The 22917-nt window shown below is 40.5% G+C and overlaps 1 protein-coding gene across 2 annotated transcripts in view; it reads left to right on the plus strand.

The window, feature by feature from the left end:
• The window catches only part of PLPPR4 (phospholipid phosphatase related 4), a 153965-nt gene that overhangs the window by 68964 nt on the left and 62084 nt on the right, over positions 1 to 22917 (plus strand). For both annotated transcript variants that reach the window (XM_040406798.1, XM_040406799.1), the window contains exon 2: positions 5490 to 5675. In XM_040406798.1, coding sequence (XP_040262732.1) covers positions 5490 to 5675 — 186 coding nt within the window. The remainder of the gene's footprint in view (positions 1 to 5489; positions 5676 to 22917) is intronic.

Here is a 22917-nt window from a genome sequence, read left to right on the forward strand (position 1 = left end):
ATCTAATATTCGTCATTATTCTATTTATCGCGATTAATATGCAATTTAATTATTCGCGTATTGCAATTTTCTTTTAACTGTATAAGGCAACTTTCTTATTGGTTGGCTATGGCTATGTCTAATATGTGTATTTTACGAATAGTCACTATATTGCTATATATTCTTGTTTTAGAATATTACGAATGTTCTAAAAAACGAAGTTATAGCAATATAGCGAATATTCGTAAAATACAATCTTTTTTTATAGTCAAATTTTTTTCGTCTCTTCTGAAGTTCAGATTTGGAAAAAATTTACACTATTAAAAAAAAATACTATAGCACTATATTAGCTAGTTGCAGTCTATATGTTTATTTCACGAATATTCGCTATATTGCTATAACTTTGTGTTGTAGAATATGACGAATATGATGAAATTCTAAAAAACGAAGTTATAGCAATATAGCGAATATATCCGTACTGTTATTCCACTTTGGCATACTCCTCCCCGACAAGCGTCCCCGTCACCATGGGAACGCCTGTGGGTTAGAATATACCATCGGATATGAGTTTTCACGATCTCAGGGAAAACTCAGATCCGATGGTATTTTCTAACCCACAGGCGTTCCCATGGTGACGGGGACGCTTGTCGGGGAGGAGTATGTGAATGACCATACAGATTGGGAAAAAAATGTGAATATTCTAAATAACGAATATATTCCCTATATTGCGATATATTTGTTTTTTAGAATATTTGTCATTTTATTTTCCATATGAAAACATGATTCCTACCTGCTTAAATTGCTTGTGGGTCGATGACTCATTGACCCACAAAAAAGAAGCAGGGAGGAATCATGTTTTCAGATGTTAAAAAATGACGAATATTCGATATAGCGAATATATAGCACTATATTCGTATAATTCGTAAAATAGCGAAGTTGCGATATTCGCGTTTAATATGCGCTATTCGAATATTCCCGCTCAACACTATTTATGACGTGCACAAGGTTACATTTTTTTGTTTGCAATGAGTGAAACCATATATGTTCTCCTGTAGTCTCAATAAATATACCTTTAAAAGTAAAACAATAAAAGCATCTATATAAAGCTTTGAAGTATTATTAGTGATCTGTACATAAAGAAATATTGAGAACTCTGTGATCATGACCAGTAGTGATTTCTCCTGCCCCATGTGAAGTCATTATCCTGCCAAAGATTTCCATAGTTCTAAAGGAAAACTGTCATCCATTTCATGCATGGGCAGTATGGAACCCCAACAGGTTCCCTCATTACAGACAGCTATGTTTTACTCTGAAACACTGTGGCATTTCAAAGAAATGCGCCACGGTGACTTGACACAGGGACATGGTTCTGTGAATTGGGAGAAGAGTCTGTGCCGCTTCTCCCTGCCCTGCTCAGTTTGATTGATAGGTCTTTACTTATTTTGTATATGGGCCTCTCTTTTATAAATATAGTACCAGTCAAAAGTTTGGACATAGTTTATTTCATGGTTTTTTTTTTTTGGTTTTTTTTTCTACATTGTAAATTAATATTGAAGACATGACGATGAAGGAACACATATGGAATTAAGTAGTAAACCAAAAAGTGCTAAATATACCACAACATATTTAAATTTTAGATTCTTCACAGTTGCCCCCTTGGTTTCCCAACAGTCTTGAATGAGTTCCCATAGCTGCTGAGCACATGTTGGTTGCTTTTCCTTGACTCTTTGGGCCAGCTCATCCCAAACCATCTCAATTGGATTAAAATTGAGTAATTGTTGAGGCCATGTTATAGAGGCAGCTCTCCATTACTTCATTCTTGGCCAAATAGACCTTACATAGCACAGAGGTGTCCTTGGGGTCATTATCCTGATGAAAACCAAATTATGGTCCCATTAAATGCAAACCAGATGCAATGGATTGTCACTGTGGTAGCCATATTGTTTAAATGTGCCATAATTGTTGACTAAATCACCAACATGTAACCCATTTGGAAATTTGTATCAATTTCCCACTACATTGTATGGAACAGTAAATGGTGCTATTAGAAAGTACAACTTGGCCCACAAAAGCAAACCCTCTTATGGCCATGTGAACGAAAAAAATAAAATAAGTTATGGTTCTCAAAAAGAGGGAAGTAAAAAATGGAAATACAAAAAAAATATTGCAATGCTCTCAAAAATAGGAAACATTCTGATTTGTTTAACTTTTGGTTGCTACTTAGAAATAAAAACATGAAATAAAATGGTACATCCAAACGTTTGATAATGTAGAGACTGTACATTATTCAAATAATGGAGAAAAATACTAACATCCCTTTAAGCTTGATTTGTTATCACAGACAATACGGATATTTATGACATAGCTGAAAGGTATACTGTATTTGCGAATTTATACATAATTTCTTTCAGCAAAGCTGTGGGCTATAGGACAAATAGCTTGAAAATATATATTTTCATGGCATTTTATTCTCAGAGCATGATGTGATGTTACTGAACTACTTCTGTTTCTAGTTCTTTCCTACAAAATGTCAGTTTCATCATTATGGCAGAAGACATTTATAAAATAATTCTACTGCCATAACCTACAATGTTATAAAGGCTTTAGACATCTCCAACCCCTAATGGTCAAATAGTGGCCAATATTTCATTTAGAACCTGGTTTCATCAAGGGTCTGTTATATGTTGATGTTATTTTTAGCGTACAGTACTTTTGATTATTTTTTAAACCTGCACAACATATTCCGTAAATATTGCTTTATAATTGCTAATATTTTCTTTCTGCGATACAGCTAATAGCATTCATGATTAAACTTTAATTGTTTCATGAAAATGTTTTCTCTTTACAACCGTTGATCTCGTTTTATAGAAAAATGTTATGTACAAATGTGTTATTACTAAAAAAAAGATTAATGAGATTTTATGAAAGGAGTTTTCGTAGGAATGCAATATTGATGACCTACTCTAAGAACAGGGCATCCATATCTGATCGGTGGGGGGTCTGACACCCAGCAGCCCCACAGCTGTTTGAAGTGGCTGGAATGCTCCGGTGAGCGCTGCAGCCTCTTCCTAGGCAAGTGACATCACGCTCATTTGTCATATGGTTTATGTGCAGCTCAGTCCATTTAAGTGAATAGTCTTGGAATGCAATATAAAGCACAGCCATTATCCAATGGACAGCATTGCCCTTTGCATGCTGTGAGGAGGCCACGGCACTCGTCCAAGCACTGCAGACCCTTTAAGCAGCTGATCGGCGCTGGTGCTGGGAGTCAAATCTCTACTGATCTGTTACTGATTACTTATTCTGAAAATAGGCAATCAATATTGTACTCCTGGAAAACCCCTTTAAATTTGAGGAGTACAAAACTATATTGCACAAGTGTATGGAAAGTAGGTTAAAAGAGTTCTCCATTTTTTTTGTTTTTTTTTAACCACTTAAGGACTCATGACGTAGCTATACGTCATGGGCCCGATCCCTAAACATGGCGCCCGCTCTCGCTTGCAGCGGGCGCCTTGGCCGCAGGGTCTCTGATATTTTAAATAGCAGAGACCCACGGCACATGTATGCGATCAGCCAAAAGGCTGATCGCATACATCTTACCTTTCAGATGCTGTGGTCAAATGTGACCACAGCATCTGTGCAGACCAGAACCGGAAGTCGCAGTAACAGAGTTCCCCGGCTGAGATCGGGGGACCTGTTACCTCGATCTAATTGACCGAAGCCCCATGCCGGCTTCAGAGTCAATTAGATGTATATATTTAAATACAGGCCACTAGGTGGCAGTCTTGTATTGATATAGTGCAATTGAAGTCTTCAATTATGGCTATTTAGCCATCACTGAATACTATGGGCAATCGAATGATTGCCAGTTATTGTCACCCAAGGTGACTTAAAAAAGAGGGGGGGGGGAGGAAAAAAAAAAGAGTTCAAATCACCCCACTTTCCTTAAAATAAAAAACAAACATCATGGGCGTGCGAAAATGCCCATACTATTAAAATATAACAATAATAATGGCATACGGCAAAAACCGTAGCGGGGAAAAAAATATAAAAACAGCCAATTTGTCTTTTTTTGTCACTTCAACTACCCAATAATTTTTTTTATAAAAAGTGATCAAAAAGTCGCACAAACTTAAAATTGGTATCACTGAAAATAACAGATCGTCCCACCCAAAAATGTGCCCTCACACAGTCCCATACACATAGCTACAAAAAAGTTATAGGGGTCAGAATATGGTTCTGAAAAAAAAGATTTCCCCAAAGGTTTTAATTTTGTTTTCAGTATTAAAACGCAAGAAAAATTATTCAAGTGTGGTATCATTGGAACCGTACTGACCTGGAGAATCAAGATAACAGGTGAATTTTACCACATAGTGTACAGTGTAAAAAATAAAAATAAAAGCCTTTATCAGAATTGCATTTTTTCCCAATTCTACACCATTTGGATTTTTTTTCCCATTCCCTACTACATGAAATGCAACTGTGAATGGTGCCATTAGAAATTACAACTTGTCCTGCAAAAAATAAGCCCTCATAAGGCTATGTGAATGGAAAAAAAAAAGAGTTAGGACTATAGGAAAATGCAAAAATGGAAAATCCCAGGGTCCTGAAGGGGTTAATCTGCCCTCTACCCAGCAGGAGCCATTCTTCTCCACTGGACTGCTCTCTGTTAAATTCCTTTATGGACAGGGTCACCTGCACCACTGAAGCCAATGACTGACCTCAGCAGTGACATGTGTCCAAGCAGCATGTAACCTTCAGTGGTAGTGATGTGCCACTTAAGGACACTTCACCACCTAGACCAGTCATTAGCTGCAAAGGCACAGGAGACCCCGCCTGTGCAGAAAGTTGACAACCAGAGACAGAAAGTCCAATGAAGAGAGCAAGGGAAACAGAACTGAGCGTCAGTTCTTCAAAAACTGGACAATCCATTTAAGGCCCTGTGCCTGGATCTCACTGGCCCATCATTCCAGAAAAAACTCTATTGGGAGCTGACTCTCAAGCTAATAATTTGTTGCTAGGGTTTTATAATCAGGTAAATTACATATAACTTATTTGACTTTTTTGATGATTTGTCCCATGTGTGCAGTGATTATAAAAGTTATCATTGATGAGCACATGATCTGTACAGATGGAGGGTGAGTCTTCAGGACCATTACCTCTGAAGGCCTTAGGGACTCCTGTCACATTTTTAGACATGTGCAGTATCTGCTGCTGGCGTTGCCGGACTATATAACTGGCGTGGAGTAGATGATATTCAATAAGGGAAAGCTTTCCTCTAAGGGGTCATAAGTCTCTAAGAAGAGTAAATGGTTCCCAAGGAAAGCAGATAGCTACCAGCAACTAATACATACTACGCAAGACTTCGCAGAGCAGCAGACATCTAACTTATGTCTGTTTTAAATATGCAATCTATATTTAATATGCATGATTGTGCAGTGCTGAGCGCTTTGTTTTCTGTACATAGTACGTATATTGACTTAATTTTCTCTTTTTTTTTTTAACTATAGCTGCCTATTCTGGCCTCATCGGTGGTGAGCCTCTACTTCTTGGAGTTGACAGATGTCTTCAAGCCAGTTCATTCAGGCTTTAGCTGCTATGACAGAAGCCTTAGTATGCCCTACATTGAACCTACTCAAGAATCTATCCCGTTCCTCATGTTGCTTTGCTTGGCATTTGCAGGACCTGCGGCAACAGTAAGTATATGCAGGTTTTGTTTGTGATCTATAGCTCTTGACTGGAAAATAAGTCTTACCTATTTTATAGCACAGCGACAAAAGGGATAAATGACTTGAGATGACATCTTCCCAATGAAGATTGTGAAGAGATACATCAATGCAGAGTAGATTTTCCACCCACGCGTTTTTAAGAATATTACTGCTAAGTGCATGTAGTTCAATCCCGTGCCTTTATACTGCAAAGAGTCAGGAATAATCTAACAGTTCACATCAAGAAGGAAGAATAAGCTGACACTCAAATAAAATGTTTTATAAGGTTAATGGAATGGGTTTCTTATGGGTTCGCATCAGACAATAGAGAGCTTTAGCACTAATACATATAGTGGAGGGAAAGTAGCTTGAAACAAGAAGAGATAAACATTTGAGACTGCTCAACACCCCACAATTGTAGATGAAATACTTCAGTCACTACAGTTCAGAAACCATCTCCGAACAAGGGAACAGTTGTGAATCTTCCCAAAAGTAGGCAGCCTTCCAGAGTTAAGCTATATATCAGCAACAATACAAGCAGAACGTAAAATATTCCCAAAAAAAAAAGAACTGGAGTAAAATCATGGGAGTAGTAACAGACATAAGTTCTACCTAACTGATGGGACACTGTAAAACTGATGGGACACAAGTAACCTGTCTAGTAAAGTGTGCACCCACTGCCAGAGTTGGCGCAAGCTACCCAGTTCATCAAGAGCTGATGGGCTTTCCCTGAAACACCTCTATCATTACAGGTCCATGCCTACAGCAGAATAGTCACCCTAATCTCACAACTCAATAACCCTGAAAGGTCCCTGCAGGTAGAATGGAATATATCTTGTGTTCACCAGGTAGCCAACAGGGGCTCAGCACCTATGGGAACTCCTTCAAGACTGTTGGGAAACCATTCCAGGTGGCTACCTCGTGAAGCTGACTGAGAGAATGCCAAGAATGTGCAAAGCAGTCATCAAAGCAAAATGATGACTGTGACTGTGAGGAATCTAAAATCGAAAACATATTCTGGTATATTTAGCACTTTCTTGTTTACTACTGTACTTAATTCCATATGTGTTCTCATCATGTCTTCAATATTAATCTACAATATATAAAATGTTTAAAAAGATCAAGGGGTCATTTATTATTCTGAAATACACCTATATTAGGCATATTTCAGGCGCAGATGGTGATGCAACGGTTAAGCCAGGTCTAAAATTCTAGGAGTGGTGTGGGCATCTTATTCACCACTTTCCACAACTGTATTAGGTAAAAGAAAATGGCCTAAATGTAAGACAGCTAGGAAGCCGTCCTTCATTTAGAACCGGCGCTAGAATGCTGCGAAGTTATGGAGAGGCCTGCGCCTCTTCATAAATTCGGCGGATCCACCGTCAGCTATGGGGCTTTATTAAGACCAGTGTCTAACATGCCGGTCTTGATAAATGTGTGCCCAAATGTCACATCAAAAACAGTATCCAATAGCAATGTCAGAAACAAGTCGAGACTAAGCGACAGAGCAAGATAATGGTCACTAAACAGTCCAAGGAAAAACACAGTAGCCAGCAAGGAGAAGGCAAAGAGAAGTCAGATAAACACGCTATGTCAGAAACTCAAGAATACTCACTATATAAGCACAGAGAACTAACAAATACACAGGAACCAGGTAGCATGTGGAATAACTAGCAAAACGTAGTCCCAGAGCAGGATTTAAACAGAGCACAAATCTCACTGATTGACTCTCAAGTAATGTCTTCTTCTGCTTCTCTGCTCCACAACAGCTGAACCCATCAGACTACACCCTTTCCTGCCTGTTTGCCTGATTCCTTGAAAATGTTCATGACATAAATATATAAATAAAGACATTGTCATTGTATTGTGGTGTTATGGATAGGCTTTGCTGGCTTAGGACCTGTATATTTTTGAATTCTACTTTGTATTACAGTGTTCTTGTAACAATGGCCAACTGGAGATGGGGCAGTTACATACAAAAATCCCCTTAGGTATAATATTCAATACTCATATACATATTGTTTTAAAATTTTTCATATGTTCGACTGTAAAAATATTATAATAATCTAATAAATAATAGAATATTTGATTCAAACAAATCTAAAAATATATATTTTTAATATATTATTGACTTTAAAAGCAAAGGATTATGTGGTCAAATATCTCTATATCTGACCAACATCTCAAGACCTTACATTTAGATTTCGAACATCTATAGTTTACCTTTCACCTTTGCCTTTTTACAGTCTTTGATTGCTGGTATTGGTCAGAAGTCAGAACCCGGGTGTCTAGTACCCATTTACAGCAGAGAGTTGGCCACCATAGCTCAGTCACTTTGTACTGAACTCAATGAAATCTATGAAGACAGCCTAGTTAGGAAACCATGCTGCAGCTCAATCAGAGCAGGTCAGTAGTGGCAATTTATTGTGAGGCACTGCCCTCAGAGCACTTGTGGCAGAAGCATTTACTGCTCTTTTGCACAGTGATGTTGCTAATCAAAGCTAGGACAAAAGTATGCCGAATCAGCTGTCCCAGGACCCAATCAGTCCTGTCAGAAGTTTTGCAGGATCGGCGCGCATCGGATTAAAAGTTATTTTGCACAATGGTGCTGCTAATCAAAGCATGGACAAAAGTATGCTCAACCAGCTGCCCAAGGCCCCCCTAGTGCTGTCAGCAGTTTTGCAGGATCAAAATTGCTGAAAGTTTCCCTTTAAAGCTAGCAGTCGTGTCTTGATGCGAATAAAGTATCTTTTTATTCCATAAACAGAAATAGTCCTATGACCAGGACGCGTTTCGGCGAATGTGCCTTCATCAACAAGTACATCCAAAAGTGATTTTAACAAGCTATATATACACTATAGTCACCACCCACAGGAACAGCAGGTCTATCCCATAAAGGGAGTGACCACATAAAGACAGGTGCAATCAATATTAAGTGAATAAACCTAAAAGCAACAAACACTTGAATACTTATTCTATCTTACATATTGTAGACAGTTTTCTTATGCATGTTCAGATATTCAACGTCTGAAAAATAAATGATACATAGATTGTAAATATGTAACAGAATTGTTTCTTTATAAATGCATGACCTCATATTCCCTATTGCGGCCTCTAGGGTGTAATGTGTCCAACGTGTGGATCCAAAAGGCTTCCCTCCGTAACAGAATTTTCTTAATGTCTCCCCCCAACTAGACCACGGAGGGGGGGGAGACATTAAGAAATTTCTGTTACGGAGGGAAGCCTTTTGGATCCACACGTTGGACACATTACACCCTAGAGGCCTCAATAGGGAATATGAGGTCATACATTTATAAAGAAACAATTCTGTTACATATTTACAATCTATGTATCATTTATTTTTCAGACGTTGAATATCTGAACATGCATAAGAAAACTGTCTACAATATGTAAGATAGAATATGTATTCAAGTGTTTGTTGCTTTTTGGTTTATTCACTTAATATTGATTGCACCTGTCTTTATGTGGTCACTCCCTTTATGGGATAGACCTGCTGTTCCTGTGGGTGGTGACTATAGTGTATATATAGCTTGTTAAAATCACTTTTGGATGTACTTGTTGATGAAGGCACATTCGCCGAAACGCGTCCTGGTCATAGGACTATTTCTGTTTATGGAATAAAAAGATACTTTATTCGCATCAAGACACGACTGCTGGGATTCCTTCCTTATATTGCTGTGGATTCACGTCCTCTCCCGGGCAGCGTGCATCTGAGTGAGTGCTGGGTTTTCCACATCCATCCCTTTAAAGCTAGACCCACACAATGTGTAGCTGCCAAAACTATGCAGATCTGCGTGTTTCTAAAATTGTGTGTAGCTAAAAACAGATTGAATGTTAACCCTTTTATGGCCTGGGATGTTGGGACTTAATGACGAGAGGAAAAATTCACCTTTTTGAATGCTGGATTCTAAAGGTGTTTTTTTTTTTATTTTGTTTCTTTTCCTGTTTTTTTTTTTGCAGAACACATGGGGATTTCCTGTTATATAAAATCAGAGCAGATATCAATTCAGGTCTTATTCAGGGAAAATGAAACCTGCAAAAATATAACTTTTCCTCTTTTTCATGCTATGCTTTGTGTAATGAATAAAATGTACACCTAAAATGAACCTTGTGTAACGTACAAGGTCACTATAGTACTGAGTACATGAGTCTCCCACCCTTATATTTGAGTGTAGCCTATATACAAGCATGATATTCATCCAAGCACAGAAACCTTTCTAGTAAAGGCACAAAAATTGGTGGCTGAGATAACTATTATTACTTTGGATTACAGTGTATACTGTGTTCTGACAAGAATGTGCTGTATTTTTCAGACTACAAGACACAATGGACTATAAGAGGCACCTAGGATTTGGAGGAAGAAAATAAGAAAAAAAAAACATTTTTTTATCAGACCTCAGATCTGACCCCCAGTCCTCATCAAACCCCATTCTTTATCAGACTTCAGATCAGACCCCAAAATCAGACCCCCAAGCTCCATCAACCTCAAATCAGCCCCCATCAGCTTCAGATAAGCCCCCCACCAGCCTCAGATCAGACCCCTTGAGCCTCAGATCAGACTGTCTTCAGACCCCCAAGCTCATCAACCTCAAATCAGCCCCAATCAGCCTCAGATCAGAACCCCATCAGACCTCAGATCAGACAATAAAAATATAAATAAATAAACCTACCTCACTTGCTCCGGATGGACTGCCATTCACTTACCACTCCCTGGCCTTCATCGAGCCCACGCTGCACTGTGATCTGATGTCACCGCGTGCCTACGTGCACTACGTCCTGATGTTGTACGCAGTCAGGACACAATGCAGAGCAGGGCTCGGAGGAAGACCTGGGAGAGTGAGTAGAGCAAGCACAGCGCTTCCCTCACCACTCCCCGCACATCTCACATGCTTCCATAATGGTAGCGGTCATTATCATTCGGACTATAAGATGCACTGCCATTTTTCCCTCACTTTTGGGTGAAAAAGTGTGCCCAGAAAATACCCATAGCACCTGACACCATACAAAACCTGTTCATGTCATGCAGAACCTCTAAAATGCGGACATATGGGTTTGGAGAGGTGTGCACTTTTTGGGAGGAAGTTTTTTTTTTTTTAATTACTATTTTATTTTTAATGCATTACATTTTACTAAGTTATTGTATGTATAAATTATTACATGTTATTTTTGTGTTCCCTGCTGCTCCCATATGCAGATCACTAATAATAATAATCACCTAATGGTATGGGCCCATAGATCACTGTTACCAGTCATCTGCAGTCAGACAGACATTGTCAAGATGCAAATCACGCCTTCTCGGCCTGCATACTACTAAGCCCATTCTGCCAAAGGAAATCCATGTGAAATCATTATTACTGTTTCAGTTCCCGGCCACAGTGCAGGATAGGTCACATCCAATATTGGGGATGGCACTGAGTCCAGGAGTTTGCAAAGTCATACAATTGTAAATTATAGGTCGGCAGGCAGCAGTCCATTAGTCCATAAACTGTGCCAATCTGCATGTCAGCATGATTTCAGGCAGAGTGTGTGGATCCAGCTCTATGAACATTCGTGTTGGGGTTTTCAGTAGATGATAGACCTCATAGAAAAAAACTGAAAGTGTATCTGAGTTTGCATAATGGCTGAGCTTCTTAGTACAATCATAACTGTGAAGGAACAGTTACAGGGCCTTGAAAAAATATTGATACCCCTCTAACTTTTCCACATTTTTTCACTTTACACCCACAAACTTAAATGTATTTTATTGGGATTTTATGTGATAGATCAACACAATGTAGCAAGTATGTGTGAAGGGAACATAAAATAATACATAGTTTTCAAAATTTTTAATAAATAAAAATCTGGAAAGTGTGACATGCATTTGTATTCAGCCCCCTATACTCTGATACCCCTAAATTAAATCCGGTGTGATCAATTACCTTCAGAAGTCCCCTAATTAGTAAATATAGTCTGCCTGTGTGTAATTTATTCTCAGTATAACTACAGTTGTTTTGTGAAGGCCTCAGAGGTTTGTTAGAGAACATTAGTGATCAAACAGAATCATGAAACCAAAGAACACACCAGACAGGTCAGGGATAAAGTTATGGAGAAGTGTTAAGCAGGGTTAGGTTATAAAACAATATCCAAAGCTCTGAACATGTCACGGAGCACTGTTCAATCCATCATCCGAAAATGGAAGGAGTATGGCACAACCGCAAACCTACCAAGACATGGCCATCCACCTAAACTGACAGCACAGGCAAGGAGAACACTAATTAAAGAAGCAGCCAAGAGCAGTGATGGTTAGTTCGCAGTGTTCGCCAGCGAACACATGTGATCTGCCATCTTAACTGACAAGTCCGACGAGGCACAGGTAAGTCCTTACCTGTGCCTGTGCGCGATCCGGTTTGAAATGAAATGCGGTCTCCGGGAGCAGGCAGTTCCGAGAACAGCCGCCGGGGGCCTTCATCTGGCAGTTCTCGGAACTGCCTGCTCCCGGAGACCGCATTTCATTTCAGAATGGCTTGCGCACAGGCACAGGTAAGGACTTACCCGTGCCTCGCCAAACTTGTCAGTTAAGATGGCAGATCGCATGTGTTTGCTGGCGAACACTATGAACTGGCCATCACTGGCCAAGAGGCCCATGTCACTCTGGAGGAGCTGCAGAGATCCACAGCTCAGGTGGGAGAATCTGTCCACAGGGCAACTATTAGTCATGTGCTCCACAAATGTAGCCTTATGGAAGAGTGGCAAGAAAAAAAACATTTTTGAAAACAAGCCAAGCAATGTAGAAGAAGGTGCTCTGGTCAGATGAGACCAAAGTTGAATTTTTTTGACTAAATGCAAAACGTTATGTGTGGTGAAAAACTAATGCTGCACAATACCCTGAACACACAATCCCCATAGTAAAACATGGTGGTAGCAGCATCATACTGTGGGATGCTTTTTTTCAGCAGGGACAGGGAAGCTGGTCAGAGTTGATGGGAAGATGGATGAAGTTAAAAACTGTACAAGGCAGTCCTGGAAAAAAAAGCCTGGTAGAGGCTGCAAGAAAGTTGAGACTGGGTGGAGGTTCACCTTCCAGCAGTAAAACAAACCTAAACAACCCTAAATGTACAGCCAGAGCTACAATGGAATGGTTTAGATCAAAGCATGTTCATCTGTTAGAATGGCCTAAATCCCATTGACAATCTGTGGCAAGACTTGAAAATTTCTATTCACAGTCGCTCTCCATCTTATCTGACTGTTCTAATTTGAGCTATTTAGCAAATAGTGATGAGCGGCAGGGGCAATATTCAAATTTGTAATATTTCGCGAATATTTTGTAGAATATTCGTCATATATTCGCAGATTCAAGAATTCGAGATTATATTCTTGAAATATTCGATTATATTCGACAATGTAATATTCGCGTAATGCGCGCAAAATACAAGCGTGGGTCACTTATGATACATTTTTCAAGCTGGTATAAGTTTCCTGAGACTGGAGAAAATGGTTGGCCCGGCAGAACATTAGAATAGCTTTATATGCAGATAGAGTGCTCCAATATATTTGCGCTTGCGAATTTTCGGCAATAGTAAGGGGTAGGCAACTTTTCTATTGGTTGCTAGGGATGTTGCTAAGCTGTGACAAAGCCTTCTCATTGGCCCACAAGCTAGAAGAAGGGAGGGATGATCACCTGATGCGTACTGTGTTAAAAAAAATGAATATTCGATTTTACGAATATATAGCGCTATATTCAAAAAATTCGCTAATTCTCGAAGTGCCGATATTTGCAATTAAAATTCGCTATTCGAATATTTGCGCTCAACACTATTTACAAAGAGGAATGGGCAAAAATGTCAGCCTCTAGGTGTGCAAAGCTGGTAGAGACATACCCCAAAAGACCTGCAGCTGAAATTGCAGTGAAAGATGTTCCTTTCGGCTGAACACATATGAATATGACACTTTCAGATTTTTATTTATTAAAAAATTTGAAAACTATGTTTCATTTTCTTTTCACTTCACATATACTTGCTACTTTGTGTTGGTCTATCACAAAAATCCCCAAAAATATACTTAAGTTTGTGGGTGTAATGTGAAAAAAGTGGAAAAGTTCAAGGGGTATAAATACTTTTTCAAGGCACTGTTATTTGGGCTTTCCTAAAAAAAAAAAGTATTCCCTGTTTCAGTGGCACAGTATGGTTATAACGGTATATAACGGAATCTATAAGAAAAAAGTCAAAACGGAAACCTTTAAGAGGCATTCCGTTTTGATCCACCATAATAGAAGTTTATGGGAAACATAACGGATCCGTCTGGTTCCTGTTATGCAAGACGGAAAACAAAGTTCTGTCGACTGGACTTTTTTGTCCGTTCTGCATAATGGAAACCAGACGGATCCGTTATGATTCCTATAGACTTCTATTATGACGAAAAGCAAAAGCGAAATTGGACTGGACTCCTGCATAATTGAAACCAGGACGGATCCGTTATGCTGCCCATAGACTTGCATAATGAAGGATCAAAACTGAATGCCTTTTAAAGGCTTCCGTTTTGACTTCCGCCTTATGGATTCCATAACGAAAAACAAAAACGGAATCCATAACGCTGATGTGAACCCACCCTAAGATGCATGTCATTCAGAAGCCGGGGGCATCTACCTTCTGCTAGCACTGTATGCCGTGACGTCCTTTCCCTTACTTCCCACTATTTGTTTTCAGCTCCGAAGCTCACACCACAGATAAGGAGAGATAAATCACACACACAGACACACAGGAGGCTCCTGTGATGCTCAAGAGTGCAGAAGCAGTTCTCTTATCAGGCTCACAATCTTAGCTAGCTCTGACACTAGTGATGGGCAGTTTACAGTGTTCGCCAGCGAACACATGCGGGCTGCCATCTTTAGTAAGGTAGACTCACCCGTCCGGCGATGCACAGGTAAGCCCTTACCTGTGCTGGGAGCCGGTCTGAAATCAAATGCAGTCACCGGGAGCAGGCAGGTCCGAGAACTGCCGCCGGGGGCCTTCATCGGGCTGTTCTTGGAACTGCCTGCTCCCGGTGACTACATTTGATTTCAGACCGGCTCCCGGCACAGGCACAGGTAAGGGCTTACCTGTGCATCGCCGGACGGGTGAGTCTATCTTACTAAAGATGGCAGCCCGCATGTGTTCGCTGGCGAACACTGCGAACTGACCATCACTGTCTGACACTCCCCTACTTCCTCTCGCTGCCGTCTTCTGTGTCTCTATTACTAGGAACTGATCTATTACTAGGAACTGACATCAAGCAGTGGACTGCAAGATAGGTGGCTGTGAGAGCCCTAATGTCTATGACTTTACAGCTTTATTTTTTTTCAGGTGAATGCAAACAGATTTTTTTTAATGAAATGATTTAGACATTTGCTAGTTACACCATTCTTTATTAAAATAAATTAAATTTCGTGAACGTACAGTAACTCAGTAATACTATAATTTTTATTACTGAGGCATTAATTAGAGACTATTGTCCACCAATTGAAAAATCTCAAATTTTTTATATTGTTGATGGCCTACTTCTGAGGAATATGTGTCAGGAACCTGATGTGAGAGTATAGGATTAAAGAAAATTGGTAGGAGCCATCACAGTCTAGTGATAAACAAGAAGTCAATGGGAAAATACTGTTCTGACAGTCGTGTGACATCCTATACACCTTACCTGCAGATTTCCTCATTGATTTGATGATTTTAGCATCACTATCTAATCCAGTGAGATTTCATCATGCGGAGTATTGAACTAAACTATAATCTATTGGCAGAACCAGTTCAGATGGAAACATCTTTAATTTATCCAAGTGGTGAACGTCTTCAGTTGAACTTTTTTTCTTTACTTTTGGCATTTCATCAATTTCCCAGCAAAGGGTTTTCTAGGCAAGTGTTCACATGTTGTTTTCTGCTGAACACCGGCAGCAGATTAGCCACATCGTAACCTCTGCACTGTAAAACATCAGTATCATAGTAATAGACTTAACACATGGCCACTTCTGCTGGTGAGCACAGAAGGTCCAGTAATATTGTGACAGATATATAATAAGGAACCTGCCGTCTTCAGTGTATGAATGCATGAGAAATACCATAAAATCAATCATACAGTTCTTTCTGTTGCACACAGGTTGCACATAGTTTCTCATGGGATTAAATCATATTGCTGGTCCCTTTTAAGAGGATGTCCTACTTTAAATATATTAAAATCTGTGATGCTCACTGGTTCATTTCAGTTTAAGACAATATACACTCACCTAAAGAATTATTAGGAACACCATACTAATACGGTGTTGGACCCCCTTTTGCCTTCAGAACTGCCTTAATTCTACGTGGCATTGATTCAACAAGGTGCTGATAGCATTCTTTAGAAATGTTGGCCCATATTGATAGGATAGCATCTTGCAGTTGATGGAGATTTGAGGGATGCACATCCAGGGCACGAAGCTCCCGTTCCACCACATCCCAAAGATGCTCTATTGGGTTGAGATCTGGTGACTGTGGGGGCCATTTTAGTACAGTGAACTCATTGTTATGTACAAGAAACCAATTTGAAATGATTCGAGCTTTGTGACATGGTGCATTATCCTGTTGGAAGTAGCCATCAGAGGATGGGTACATGGTGGTCATGAAGGGATGGACATGGTCAGAAACAATGCTCAGGTAGCCCGTGGCATTTAAACGATGCCCACTTGGCACTAAGGGGCCTAAAGTGTGCCCAGAAAACATCCCTCACACCATTACACCACCACCACCAGCCTGCACAGTGGTAACAAGGCATGATGGATACATGTTCTCATTCTGTTTACGCCAAATTCGGACTCTACCATTTGAATGTCTCAACAGAAATCTAGACTCATCAGACCAGGCAACATTTTTCCAGTCTTCAACAGTCCAATTTTAGTGAGCTCGTGCAAATTGTAGCCTCTTTTTCCTATTTGTAGTGGAGATGAGTGGTACCCGGTGGGGTCTTCTGCTGTTGTAGCCCATCCGCCTCAAGGTGGTGCGTGTTGTGGCTTCACAAATGCTTTGCTGAATACCTCGGTTGTAACGAGTGGTTATTTCAGTCAACGTTGCTCTTCTATCAGCTTGAATCAGTCGGCCCATTCTCCTCTGACCTCTAGCATCCACAAGGCATTTTTGCCCACAGGACTGCCGCATACTGGATGTTTTTCCCTTTTCACACCATTCTTTGTAAACCCTAGAAATGGTTGTGCGTGAAAATCCCAGTAACTGAGCAGATTGTGAAATACTCAGCGCGGCCCGTCTGGCACCAACAACCATGCCACGCTCAAAATTGCTTAAATCACATTTCTTTCCCATTCTGACATTCAGTTTGGAGTTCAGGAGATTGTCTTGACCAGGACCACCCCCCTAAATGCATTGAAGCAACTGCCATGTGATTGGTTGACTAGATAATTGCATTAATGAGAAATAGAACAGGTGTTCTTATTAAGTGGAGTTAAAAAACAAGGAGTTCTAGAGCTGTGTGTGGTTTTGTGGGAGTGATTGCAGGTGGCTGAGTGTGGATTGCAGCAGAGATCATTGAAAGTTAAGTGTTTGTATTCTAGTACCTACATTTAAAATTGTTTTTTTTTTTTTCTCTCTGCTTAATTAAGGCGAGTGCCCGGGGCAACCAGGTGCTATAAATTGAACCACTTACACTCTTCAGAGCCTGCTCTTTCTGAGGCTTGCTGTACTAAGTGGCTTCTTATTAAGTGGAGTTAAAAAACAAGGAGTTTAAGAAAAGGAGTTTGGAAACTAAGGTTGGATATAATTTCCTTGTGTGTTGTTGGCTTAATTCTACGTGGTCTTTCGACTACAGCAGACAGGATCTAAAACATTTATACTGTTTTACTTTTTTACTGTTGTAATCCCCATTTAGTATGTGTTGCACAATTTACAACGCAGTCCAGTGCACATCTTGCATGATGTATGCAGTCCTGGAACAGGAGTTCAAGGGTGTATATCTTTGTTCTAGATGTGAGCAAATTACCCATTTGGAATCGCAGATCGAGTCTCTAAATGGGCAAGTTGCAACACTGAGAGGCATTGATAATTTGCAAAAGAGTTTGCTTCTCACCGAGCAAGCACTCTTTGGGGTAGATGAGGGGGAGGGTGACAGAGAGGAGGCTGAGGAAAGTGAGGTAGCTAGCTGGTTAACAGTTAGAAAGCGGGGTAGAGGGAAGAGTGCCAGGGAGGATAGCCCTGATCTGACACACCCCAACAAGTTTGCACGTTTGGCAGATGAGGGGGATGTCAGTCCGGGGACGACACTGCTGCAGCCAGACACTTCCTCTGCCAGTCAGGGGAATGTCAGCTCCAGTAAGCAGGGAACCAGGAGAGCAGGGCAGGCCAGACAGGTGCTGGTAGTGGGAGACTCCATTATTAGGGGAACAGATAGGGAAATCTGTCACAAAGACCGTGATCGCCGAACAGTGTGCTGTCTTCCTGGCGCTAGAGTTCGACACATCGCGGATCGGGTTGACAGATTACTGGGAGGGGCTGGAGATGATCCAGCGGTCATGGTCCATATCGGAACCAATGACAAAGTTAGAGGTAGGTGGAGAGTCCTTAAAAATGATTTCAGGGATTTAGGTCAAAAGCTGAGGGCAAGGACCTCAAAGGTAGTATTTTCCGAAATACTGCCTGTACCACGAGCCACACAAGAAAGGCAATGGGAGATTAGGGAGATTAACAAGTGGCTCAAGAACTGGTGTAGGAAGGAGGGGTTTGGGTTCCTGGAGAACTGGGCCGATTTTTCTATCGGCTACAGGCTCTATCGTAGGGACGGGCTGCACCTCAATGGGGAAGGGGCAGCTGTGCTGGGGAGAAAGATGGCTAGAAGGTTGGAGGAGTGTTTAAACTAGGGACTGGGGGGGAGGGTAATTACGTTATAGGAGGGGAAGATAGTGCAGATAGAGACCGGGGGCAAGGTAATAAGAATGAGGGAGGAATGGAAGGAGGGACTAGAACAGTTCAGAAGGAAAGGTGTAGGGTAAAAAATATACATAAACCTCTCAAATGTATGTATACTAATGCCAGCCTGACTAATAAAACTGGTGAACTGGAATTAGTGATGTGTGAGGAGGACTATGACATAGTGGGAATAACTGAGACATGGCTGGATGATAGCTATGACTGGGCAGTTAATGTACAAGGTTACAGTCTGTTTAGAAAGGATCGTCAAAACCGGAGAGGGGGAGGGGTCTGCCTTTATATAAAGTCCTGTCTAAAGCCCAGAGTCCGAGAAGATATAAGTGAGGGACATGAACATGTGGAGTCACTGTGGGTAGAGATACATGGAGCTAAAACAACAATAAATTACTAATAGGAGTTTACTATAAACCACCAAATATACCAGAGTCCACACAAAATCTACTACTAAACGAGATAGACGAGGCGGCAAATCATAATGAGGTGGTTATTATGGGGGACTTCAACTACCCAGATATAGACTGGGAAACTGAAACTTGTATATCTCATAAGGGAAACAGGTTCGTGGCAATAACCAAAGACAATTACCTCTCCCAACTGGTTCAGGACCCGACTATAGGGACGGCCATACTGGACTTAGTATTAACCAATAGACCTGACAGAACAACAGACGTGCAGGTTGGGGGACACCTGGGAAATAGTGACCATAAAGTAATAACCTTCCAATTATCATTCAAAAGAGCGTTTCTACAGGGAGGAACAAAAATACCAAACTTCAAAAAAGCTAAATTTAGCCAACTAAGAGAGGCCATAGGCCAAACTAACTGGGACAAAGTCCTCACAAATACAGACACAAAATGGGATATCTTTATAAACATCCTAAAAACTCATTGTGAGAGGTACATACCGTATGGTAATAAAAGGTTAAGGAACAAAAAGAAACCAATGTGGATAAATAGAACTGTAAAGAAAGCAATAAATGACAAAAAGAAAGCATATAAAACACTAAAACAGGAGGGTAGCACGGAAGCACTGAAAAACTATAAGGAAAAAAATAGAACATGTAAAAAACAAATAAAAGCGGCCAAACTAGAGACCGAGAGATTAATTGCCAAAGAGAGTAAAACTAACCCTAAAATGTTCTTAAATTATATAAATGTTAAAAAGTATAAATCTGAAGGTGTTGGCCCTTTAAAGAGTAATGAGGGGGGAGTCGCAGAGAGCGACGAGGAGAAAGCAAAGCTGTTAAATATTTTTTTCTCCAATGTATTCACTGAGGAAAATAAATTGTCAGATGACATGCAGAATGCAAAAATAAATTCCCCATTAAAAGTGTCCTGTCTGACCCAGGAAGAAGTACATCAGCGACTTAAAAAGATTAAAATAGACAAATCGCCAGGACCGGATGACATACACCCCCGTATCCTAAAGAAATTAAGTAATGTCATAGCCAGACCCTTATTTCTGATATTTGCAGACTCTATATTGACAGGGAATGTCCCACAGGATTGGCGCGTGGCATATGTGGTGCCAATATTCAAAAAGGGGCCAAAAACAGAGCCTGGAAACTATAGGCCGGTAAGTTTAACATCTGTTGTGGGTAAACTGTTTAAAGGTTTTCTGAGAGATGCTATATTAGAGCATCTCAACGGAAATAAGCAAATAACGCCATATCAGCATGGCTTCGTGAGGAATCGGTCATGTCAGACTAATTTAATCAGTTTCTATGAGGAGGTAAGTTCTAGACTTGACAGCGGCAAATCAATGGATGTCGTATATCTGGACTTCTCCAAAGCATTTGACACTGTACCACATAAAAGGTTAGTATATAAAATGAGAATGCTCGGACTGGGAGAAAACATCTGTATGTGGGTAAGTAACTGGCTGAGTGATAGAAAACAGAGGGTGGTTATTAACGGTACACACTCAGATTGGGTCACTGTCACTAGTGGAGTACCTCAGGGGTCAGTATTGGGCCCTATTCTCTTCAATATATTTATTAATGATCTTGTAGAAGGCTTGCATAGTAAAGTATCAATTTTCGCAGATGACACTAAACTGTGTAAAGTAATTTACACTGATGAGGACAGTATACTACTACAGAGGGATCTGGATAGATTGGAGGCTTGGGCAGATAAGTGGCAGATGAGGTTTAACACTGATAAATGTAAAGTTATGCACATGGGAAGGAAAAATGCAAGTCACCCGTACATACTAAATGGTAAAACACTCGGTAACACTGACATGGAAAAGGATCTAGGAATTTTAATAAACAGCAAACTAAGCAGCAAAAACCAGTGTCAGGCAGCTGCTGCCAAGGCCAACAAGATAATGGGTTGCATCAGAAGGGGCATAGATTCCCGTGATATGAACATAGTCCTACCACTTTACAAATCGCTAGTCAGACCACACATGGAGTGCTGTGTACAGTTCTGGGCTCCTGTAAACAAGGCAGACATAGCAGAGCTGGAGAGGGTTCAGAGGAGGGCAACTAAAGTAATAACTTGAATGGGGCAACTACAGTACCCTGAAAGATTATCAAAATTAGGGTTATTCACTTTAGAAAAAAGACGACTGAGGGGAGATCTAATTAATATGTATAAATATATCAGGGGTCAGTACAGAGATCTCTCCCATCATCTATTTATCCCCAGGACTGTGAAGAGGGGACATCCTCTGCGTCTGGAGGAAAGAAGGTTTGTACACAAACATAGAAGAGGATTCTTTACGGTAAGAGCAGTGAGACTATGGAACTCTCTGCCTGAGGAGGTGGTGATGGTGAGTACAATAAAGGAATTCAAGAGGGGCCTGGACGTATTTCTGGAGCTTAATAATAATACAGGCTATAGCTACTAGAGAGGGGTCGTTGATCCAGGGAGTTATTCTGATTGCATGATTGGAGTCGGGAAGGAATTTTTTTTCCCCTAAAGTGGAGAAAATTGGCTTCTACCTCACAGGGTTTTTTGCCTTCCTCTGGATCAACTTGTAGGATGACAGGCCGAACTGGATGGACAAATGTCTTTTTTCGGCCTTATGTACTATGTTACTATGTTACTAATAATTCTTTAGGTGAGTGTATAAGACACAGGGATTTTCTGGAGTCATTGAGAAAATAATGTGGTCTAAGCCCTGTCTGATCAAGTATACAATACAACTTCTATATGCTCATTTGTTAGCTACAGTAAGATCATACATTACGTATAAAACTCCATCACTCCCCACTTGTAATTACACCGATCAGGAATAACATTAAATCGCCTGCCTATTGTTGTGTAGTTTTATCTCTGACCCATGAAGGTATGCACTCTACAAGACCTCTGAAAACGTCCTGTGGTATCTACGACCACAACATTAACAGCAGAACCTGTAAGTTCTGTAAATTGTGAGGGTAAGGCCTCCATGGATTGGTCTTGTTTTTCCAGCACAGCCTAGAGATCAGATTGAGAAGGAGAAATTTGAAGGCCAAGATCTTGAACTCTTTGTCATGTTCTGCAGACTATTTTTTGCTGAGTGACTTGGGGCATTATTCTGCTAAAGAGAAGTCACTGGCATTAGGAAATACCATTGCCATGAAGGGGGGTACTTTGTCTGTACAATGTTTAGGTAGGTGGTACATATCAAAGTAGCATCCACATAAAGGCCAGGACCCAAGGTTTCCCAGCAGAACATTGACCAGAGCATCACACTGCCTCTACCAGCTTGTCTTTTTCCATAGAGCATCTTGGTGCCATCACTTCACTGGGTATATACAGTTGCAAGTATGTGAACCCTTTGGAATGATATGGATTTCTGCACAAATTGGTCATAAAATGTGATCTGATCTTCATCTTAGTCACAACAATAGACAATCACAGTCTGCTTAAACGAATAACACACAAAGAATTAAATGTTACCATGTTTTTATTGAACACACCATGTAAACATTCACAGTGCAGGTGGAAAAAGTATGTGAACCCCCTAGACTAATGACATCTCCAAGAGCTAATTGGAGTGAGGTGTCAGCCAACTGGAGTCCAATCAATGATATGAGATTGGAGGTGTTGGTTACAGCTGCCCTGCCCTATAAAAACACACACCAGTTCTGGGTTTGCTTTTCACAAGAAGCATTGCCTGATGTGAATGATGCCTCGCACAAAAGAGCTCTCAGAAGACCTACGATTAAGAATTGTTGACTTGCATAAAGCTGGAAAGGGTTATAAAAGTATCTCCAAAAGCCTTGCTGTTCATCAGTCCATTGTAAGACAAATTGTCTATAAATGGAGAAAGTTCAGCACTGCTGCTCATCTCCCTAGGAG

This window comes from Bufo bufo, chromosome 9, assembly GCF_905171765.1.
Source record: "Bufo bufo chromosome 9, aBufBuf1.1, whole genome shotgun sequence".
NCBI classification, from domain to species: Eukaryota; Metazoa; Chordata; class Amphibia; order Anura; family Bufonidae; genus Bufo; species Bufo bufo.